The sequence below is a fragment of the Nematolebias whitei genome, chromosome 19, assembly GCF_014905685.2.
Source record: "Nematolebias whitei isolate Nwh7 chromosome 19, NemWhi1, whole genome shotgun sequence".
Taxonomy (NCBI): Eukaryota; Metazoa; Chordata; class Actinopteri; order Cyprinodontiformes; family Rivulidae; genus Nematolebias; species Nematolebias whitei.
In genome coordinates, this window is record NC_056516.1 from 38,670,886 (window position 1) to 38,679,272 (window position 8,387).

The 8,387-nt window shown below is 43.3% G+C and overlaps 2 protein-coding genes across 2 annotated transcripts in view; one reads left to right on the forward strand and one right to left on the reverse strand.

Annotated features, from left to right (window-relative positions):
* Window positions 1-1,913, reverse strand: part of LOC119425538 (cilia- and flagella-associated protein 69-like) — a 12,546-nt gene extending 10,633 nt beyond the window's left edge. Inside the window, exons 1-6 of the mRNA XM_037693064.1 lie at window positions 1,824-1,913; window positions 1,279-1,332; window positions 1,132-1,197; window positions 711-820; window positions 563-639; window positions 266-364 (exon numbers count right to left, since the gene is read on the reverse strand). Of these exons, the coding sequence (XP_037548992.1) occupies window positions 266-364; window positions 563-639; window positions 711-820; window positions 1,132-1,197; window positions 1,279-1,332; window positions 1,824-1,913 (496 nt within the window). The remainder of the gene's footprint in view (window positions 1-265; window positions 365-562; window positions 640-710; window positions 821-1,131; window positions 1,198-1,278; window positions 1,333-1,823) is intronic.
* A 1,897-nt stretch (window positions 1,914-3,810) lies between these two features.
* Window positions 3,811-8,387, forward strand: part of LOC119425949 (lysine-specific histone demethylase 1B) — a 10,211-nt gene continuing 5,634 nt past the window's right edge. Inside the window, exons 1-9 of the mRNA XM_037693506.1 lie at window positions 3,811-3,848; window positions 4,080-4,222; window positions 4,821-4,942; window positions 5,020-5,109; window positions 5,178-5,289; window positions 5,364-5,477; window positions 5,557-5,595; window positions 6,246-6,438; window positions 6,512-6,696. Coding sequence (XP_037549434.1) covers window positions 3,833-3,848; window positions 4,080-4,222; window positions 4,821-4,942; window positions 5,020-5,109; window positions 5,178-5,289; window positions 5,364-5,477; window positions 5,557-5,595; window positions 6,246-6,438; window positions 6,512-6,696 — 1,014 coding nt within the window. The 5' untranslated portion in view covers window positions 3,811-3,832. The remainder of the gene's footprint in view (window positions 3,849-4,079; window positions 4,223-4,820; window positions 4,943-5,019; window positions 5,110-5,177; window positions 5,290-5,363; window positions 5,478-5,556; window positions 5,596-6,245; window positions 6,439-6,511; window positions 6,697-8,387) is intronic.

Sequence of the window (8,387 nt, forward strand, 5' to 3'; positions counted from 1 at the left end):
ATATATATATATATATATATATATAGATACGGATTTATATTTATATATATACACACACAGTCAAGGGGGAGTGGTGGTGAAGAGGTTAGAGAAGGTGGGCACACTATCTTTGATTTTTAATTAACTTGTCATGATATGATGTTAATGAAGCTCAAGCAGCAATATGTTGAAACAAAAATAAAACATTTTGCTGAAATGCAAATCAGTTCGTTGTGGCTCTGACATAAAAAAGTCAGAAGCTTTAGTTTGTTGAGACGATCCGAACCTTCAGGTTCTTTAATCTGAACCGCAGAGCTGAAGAACGACTTCACAGATTCAACAAGACGCAGCCTCACTTCTTCGTGTGACACCCTCATCAGACGAGCTGCAAACAGAAACACGCGAGACTCGTCACCCTCACTGTGCAGAGGCCAAACTAAGAACCGTACAGAGGACGACGTGAATTTTAGTGGCGGCGTCACAGATCTGACGTAGCTCCACTGAGTATCCACTAAGTATCTGAATAAAAAATAAATCTGAGAGCTGTAATTTTTATGTTAATTTAAAAAGAAAACCCACACACCCATGTTTGAGAGGAACTCTGTGACAGCCTGAGTGAAGTTCAGCTCATCTGATGCTCTCTCCTTCACGAAGGGAAGGCTAAAACGAAACAGAAAGGAGCTGAAACGATCAAAGAAAATGTGTTCAGAGGTTCAAATATGTGTTTTTACCTGCAGATTTTAAGAGCTTCACACAGAACTGCTGCATACTCATGGTGATCCGTTGTTTTCTCAGCACAGATGTTGAGTATTCTGGAGAGGTCTGTCAGCTCCCTCAAAAGCTGGGAATACTTTAGGAAGTTTTAACGCTTCAGTAAAAGTAATTTTTAATGCAAAATTAAAATCAAGTTAAAGTCAAGTATCATACTAATAGCTGATGTTATTTCTGAACAGTAAAATGTTGAATAACAAATTCATGTGATGATAAATCCAAATACTGGAACAAAATATATTTTTAAAATCAGTTTGTATGAGTATAAATCCATATTGTAGGAAAACTTGACGTTCTGCAGGAAAAACTCTGAAAACCGGAATCTCCACAGGAATGGGGCTTGAAAAGTTAAAGGATTAGGATTAGATTAGGAAAGGATACGAAGCCATTCTGGTTTCTCTTGAGTAGTTTCTTCAAGACAAAAAGGTGCCTCTCCTTCAAGTTTGTCTTTAACAGAAACAGGAAGATCACACGCAGCAAAACAAGACTTCAAAATGAGAAGATTAAGAAAACACAAACTGAACTTACTGTCAAAGGATCCTCAAGGAGACGAATCACTTTACCAAGGTCAAGACTTTTGACCTGCGGGAAACTTTAGTTTGTCCAAGTGCTACTTGATTTAAAAACTCAAAAAACGTCTTGACACATTTTACATGCAAGATTTGTAGAAGTTGTCGAGCCATAACATATAAAATAAAATGCAATTTAGATACAACATAAACTATTTACCACATTACACTCAAACAGTAGATTTGCTTAATAAAAGCATAAAAATTTACATATATTACATTTATTTACAAATTAATGTAAAACTAAATGTGACAACAGACTAAATCTGACTTAATAAAGATATTTCTGTATTTTCACAATTTTCTTCTTCTTAGATTTATTTTTTATTTCCTTTTTTTTCCCTGAAAACATTATTTGACTCTATTTATTCCATAAGTTTGTGCTTTTTGTCAGCTAACCGTCCTCAGGCTAACATTAGCCGGACTAGCTAACTAGCTTAGTTTAGTTAGCATAGCTAGCTAATTAAAGATTTATTTTAATACAAAATAAAACAAACACCTTACCTCCTGAAAGTCCTGGGTTTTAAGTGCTGCTCTCAAACTGATTTTGGGAATGTCTGAATTTGTTCTGTGAATAAAATGGCCTGAATCCATTTTTGTGAAACTGGAAGTTCAGCACCTCACAGTTACATTATTTAGATTCTTATTAATTTAGCCCGCCAGAATACTTTGCTTACAGTTTTAAACACAAAAGTGTGATTATTTATTTGCTCAAACAAAAGATAGCTTCTAACAACAACAAAAAAAATACTTCTTAGTTGTATCTTGTAACAAGTTTCCGGGAAGAAAGAATTCAGCAATCTCCTTGCCCTGACCGTTACAGCGTTCCCGCTGTTGCCATGGTAACACCGCTAACACTTGTTGCTGCGGTAACGCCGTCCAAACGCTGCGGACGGCGAGCAGCGAAGCTCAAAAGGCATTGTAAGCGAAACGCCCATTTCCTTTGTCAGACAGGAAGTTGTGTTTTACGCAGCAGCAGCGCACTGATTTCTCCTCCTTCACAACAATAAAACGGAGGCGAGTTTATCCGTTTATTGAACCGTATAAGACACAAACAGGCGGTAAAAAGCACCGGTTATCAGTGGCGCAAAAAGCGGGTATGCAGCGTATGCAACGCATAGGGGCGCTGCACTGCAGGGGGCGTCAAAACCCTCTGTAGAAAAAATGTTTTTCTAGTAGGCATTTTCTAAATGATCAATAACAGGGGAACAGCACTGATTAGGCGCCCCTCTGCTCCTTCACCTCCCCTCTGCTCCTTCACCTCCCCTCTGCTCCTTCACCTCCCCTCTGCTCCTTCACCTCCCCTCTGCTGCTTCACCTCCCCTCTGCTCCTTCACCTCCCCTCCTATCGCTCTCCCTTCCCACACAGGTGGCTGTGAACACGCCCCTAAGAGAACGCACTCGGCGCGTTTTTTTTTTTTTTTAATCTTGAACTACCGCTCGTTGTGCACTTGACAACAAGATGGAGCGGCAGAAAAAAAAGCTATCCGGGGCGCAAAACAGAAAAAGGAAGTCACTTGACATTGCAAGCAAAATAGCCATCGAAATGGATGCTTCTCCTAAGTTCAAAGAGAAACGACTTAGGAAGCAAAAGAATTTCCCAGATGACAATTCATGCACTGGTCATCATGAAAAGGAACCCACAAGGCACTTCAGGTGCATGGTTTTCAATGTTATTGTTGACACACTCCTCCAAGAGCTGTCTGAGAGGTTTTCCAATTTTCAACTTGTGTCTGAGAAATTTAAATTCATCACTAAAATGGAGCACATGACAAAAGCTGAGCTGGAGGAATCAGTGACCACATATGCCCTGACCACTTGTGATGTTTCAAGAGATATCATTCAAGAAATATACCCAGCAAGCCGTCTACTGAAGGGTTACAAGGCTCTAGAAAAGTTAAATTTCCTAATTCAAGAGGACCTTGATTTGGTATTTCCAAATTTGACAGTAGCCCTTAGAGTATTTTTAACCATGCCTCTGACAGTTGCATCTGCAGAGAGATCATTTAGCAAGCTGAAGCTCATCAAAACATACCTTCGTTCAAATATGAGCAATGATCGCTTGTCCCAGTTAGCAGTGATCTCTATTGAAAACAGTGTGGCACGGTCTATTTCATTTGATGTTATACTTGACAAATGGGCAAATGCAAAGTCACGGAATGTAACAGTTTAAATGTCATAAATGTTAAAACTCTGACATGGACTCCAGGCTGTTAAGATGTCATATTTCCGCTACATAAAATGTTGAGCACTGACTGAGTACCACTACTGTTATATATTTGTACTTTATAAAACTTCTTATTTGTTTATGATTGAAATGATCACCTGATATAATATGTAACATTAAAAAAATCTGTAATATTACTACTGTATTTTCTAAGTGCATGACTAAGCTGTATGAGGCGGCAAGTAAAAAGGAGCGGGTGGGGGGGGCGCCGATGATGTGTTCGCATCCACCTCAAAAATATGTAGTTGCGCCCCTGCCGGTTATACGTGAGCGCAGGCGGCGCGCGATGCTATCGGACGCAGGTAAGTGGCTAGCGGCTACATGCTAATGCGACAGGCTGCTAATTTAAAGGGCTGGAATAATGTCTTTAAATCAGAGCCTGTTGTGTTTACAAACTAGTTCACCTCGTTCGCTTCGGTTTTCGGGTTTATTTAGCATGTTTTCTGTTATCAAACCACTTATCGGTCGCAGTAAAGGCCCGTTTGAGAGGACGTGTATTGTTCCGCCCGCTCTCACGCTGTTTGTTGTCGTAGATCACTCCGGGAATGCCTCCGGGGCTCGCCGAGCCAAGAAGAGGAGCTCCGGGGAGTCACCGGGGGACGGACAGGCCCTGCGCTCCTCCGGGAGGCAGAGCAACGCCCGGGTGAAGCGCACCAACAACCCCCCACCTGGACAGGTGAGCTGCTCTTCCCTGACTCACGAAAACTGAACATCAACTAATTTAGTTTTTATCACGTTAACAAATGTTACAACCTTCTATTGACAGCTCATTTTATTTATTTATTGAGTTTGCTGAGGTCGCTTAGCTGTGGCGGCCATCTTGAACGTTAATCAGTTTCATTAAAATCCATTGAACGCATCATGGGGTTATTTTGCTAACAGAGTTGACACCATCAGTAAAACCTAAGTTTGAATCAGAGATCTGTTCAGTCTGTGGTTCTCAGTGTGTTGAGGTAGTCTCTGCTACTACCACACTACAAGTTATTAGGAGAGTTTTGTTAAAATCCATCATTGAAATGAAATATTTTGCTAACAGACTCACAGATGTTATCGCCCAGCGTTTGTGGCAGTGGGGGTAAAACTTTTGTAGATGTTGGCGCTTCAGAGCAGATGGAAACAACACAAGCTGTGGAACTGAGTTCTTCTAACAAAAAATAAAGAAAAGCCCCAAACTCAGGGGAAGAAGACGTATTTTTGTGGATTATTTAAACCTCCTGTAATTCTGAATAATCCTCAGTAAATAAAATAAATCCATTCTGTTGTTTTCGGTTCAGAGTAAAAGAAAAGCCACGGATACGGAGGAAGAAGATGACCAGTGTGAGAAGAAGTACAGGCGATGTGAGAAGTCCGGCTGCTCTGCCATGTACCCCGTTTGTTTCGCCAGTGCAGCAGAACGGTGACGCAGCAGAATCAAACCTTTCATTGAAATATTTGTATTGATCATCAGTAACAGCTGCTCCTCTGTCTGCTCAGGTGTGCAAAGAACGGCTACACGTCCCGCTGGTATCATCTGTCGTGTGGTGAACATTTCTGCAACGAGTGCTTCGATCACTACTACAGAAGGTAACGGAACACGCTTGTGCTGCGTGGAGGCGAGCGGTGTTGACACGGTGTTCTTCTTCTCTGTTCAGCCACAAAGATGGCTACGAGACGTTCGCTGCGTGGAAAAAGGTGTGGACGAGTAACGGCAAAAGCGAGCCCAGCCTGAAAGCCTTCATGGCCGACCAGCTGCTGCCTTACTGGGTACGAAGAGGAAGCGAGCGTTCAAACCGTGACGCGTTCACTGTCGAACGTAAATGTTGGTGTTTCTCCGTCAGGTCCAGTGCACCAGACCGGACTGCAGGAAGTGGCGTCAGCTGACCAAAGAGATCCAAGTGTCCGCCTCTCTGGCAGCGACGTACCGCTGCGGGATGAAGTTCAGCAACGTCAAGGTGAGCTGGGAGACAGAATGAACTGTTCTTCTATCGAGACGACAACTTGTCATGGCAGAAACCTTCTGTTTGTCTGCAGACGGAGGGCCTGGACCAGTGCTCCCAGCCCGAGGACCTGGTCAGTTCAGGTTACAACCTTTAAAACCCAAGACGAATAAACGTCGTTAGAATTAGTTAATAAACGTTAAAAGTTACAGTCCAGAGGTTTGTGGCTCAGGAACCTTCTGTGAGGGTTTGGGACTCCTGAAGGTCCAGACCAGCTTTAACTTGTCAACTTTTAAAGTGTTATCACCCGTTGCCGTGGAAACGGGAGATCCTGTGTTTGTCTGTTAGCAAAATATCTCACGAACCACTGAACAGATTTTAAATGAAACTTTCAGGAAGTAATCGCCGTATGGTGACTGACCTCGGCAAACACGGACATAAATCAGCTGACGTGGCAGATCTGGAGCAAAGTTTTGGTGTGGTAGTAACTGAGAGTCATCCTCAGCACGTACTCTGAGCTGCTTGTAGGACCTGAGCCGTAAGAAAGAAACGATCCTGTGAAGTATTCCAAAGAAACGATCAACAGATTGTAATTGATTCAGATTGATCTGTTTATTCTGGTGTTTCACTTTAAAGTTTTTATGTCGGTTGTAAAATATTCCAGTTTCTGGACTGGTTTGTCCTCGCGAGCTCCTGTTTTGCTCTGAAACGAGGTTTACTCCTCAGTTTCAGTGGTTTTGGACCCAGACTTGCTGTTTTCACTCACACGTGTGATTCGTGCAGAGAGTGTCCGAGGTGAGCGACAGCTGGTGGCACTCCATGCTGATCCTGCCGCCGCTGTTCAAAGAGAGTCCTGCCGGCCCCTTCCTCGCCGCCTACTACCCCGACTGCGTCGGCATGAGTCCTTCAGGATCCTCCGGCGGCGCGGCGGCGCCCGAGCTGAGGGCCGATCGCTGCCGGGCCGTCCAGCCTCAGAGTGAGTCTGTCGGATCAGGATCAGGACGTGGGCTCGATGCCGTGCGCAGTCCTGATCCGGACTCGTCTCTCAGTTCCAGGTCTGTGTTCGTACTTCCAGCCCTTCTACCAGCCCAACGAGTGCGGGAAGGCTCTGTGCGTTCGGCCCGACATGATGGAGCTGGACGAGCTGTACGAGTTCCCCGAGTTCTCCCGGGACCCCACCATGTACCTGGCTCTGAGGAACCTGATCCTGGCCTCCTGGCACAGAAACTGCAAGGTAAGCTCTGATGAGACCCCAGAAGTCCTCTTCAGCAGTTCCAGGGATCCAGACGTTCGCATGTCGAGTCCCTCAGGAGGCGAGGGCTGCGGCCTTTGTTGCAACTTTCCACAATATTTGATTTTATAAAAACATCAAAGAAACGTGAAGAAACGATTCTTTAAAATCAGCTCTTTTTCTCTCTGATGCTACTTTTAGCTTTTAGCTATCGTTTTGCTAATTTTTGTTTTTAGCTGTCATTTCTTGCTCAGGTGTGGACTTCCTCAAAGTCTTAGGGTTTATTTTTTTGGACTTTAGCTGCTTTTTTAATCAACTAAAGTCTATGACTTTATGACTATTGACCATCCATCCATTATCTTTACCCGCTTGTTCCATTTTGGGTCACGGGGGTCGCTGGTGCCCATGTCCAGCAATCACTGTGCGAGGGGCGGGGTACACCCTGGACAGGTCGCAAGTCCATCACAGGGCCACATAGAGACAAACGAGACAAACAACCTTTCACTCTCCCACTCACACCTAGGGACAATTTAGAGTTACCAATCAGCCTAACATGCATGTTTTTGGTCTGTGGGAGGAAACCGGAGCACCCGGAGAAAACCCACGCATGCACGGAGAGAACATGCAAACTCCACCCAGGAGGCCCCTGGACCGGGGTTTGAACCAAGGACCTACTCGCTGAGAGGCAGCATCTCTACCAGTTGCGCCACCGTGCTGCCGACTATTGACCAATAAATGATAAATAAATGACTAATAAATTAGTTATTTGGAAAAAAGTGCCTTTTAATCCGTATTTAGAAACATATACTTTAATAACTTATTTCCTGATAATAATATGAACGTTAAATAATTGTATATCTTCAAAATAAAAGCTTTGTTCTTTTTCTGCACTCATTTTATAAAATAAAATGAATTTTACATAAAAGTGAGGCGGCTGTGGCTCAGTGGTTAGAGCAGTCGTCCTCCAATGCAGGAGTTGGGGGTTCGATTCCACCAGCAGTCCCATGCCAAAGTGTCCCTGGGCAAGGCACTGACCCTGCACTGCCTCTGATGTGTGTCCATCAGTGTGTGGATGTGATGAAGCTCTGGTTATTCTCATCTAGTATAGAGCTTGTTGTAAAGAGCTTTGAGTGTTGATCAGTTAGAAAGGAGTTGAGTTCAGAACAATTCCCGTGCACCAGCATTAGATCTGCTTCAGTTCTTGTATGTGGACATTTTCATTTGACCTTTGACCTCTGGGTCATCAAACCTCTAGATCTGCTTCAGTTCTTGTATGTGGACATTTTCATTTGACCTTTGACCTCTGGGTCATCAAACCTCGAGTGTCTACAGGTCTCTCTTGTAAAGAGTCCTCGTGACTCGGTGAGACCGACCTGGATAAATAAAGCCTGAATGAACTAAACTCGAGAAAAGAACGAGATACTGAAGCTTCTCGTTCAGGTTTCTATCCAGTTTTTATTTAAAAATGACTTTCAGGCATTATTTATTTATTTATTTATTTATTTATTTTAATATTTGACACGTTTCGTTAATCTGAGATCTGCCAAAGGTTCTGAATGAAAAATCATCTAAAGTCCAAAAGAACTGAAAGAATAAAGAACTTCTGATCCGGGCCATGTTTTTTTTTTTCGTTCGTTCGTTCGTTCGTTCGTTCGTTCGTTCGTTCATTCGTTCGTTCATTCGTTCATTCGTTC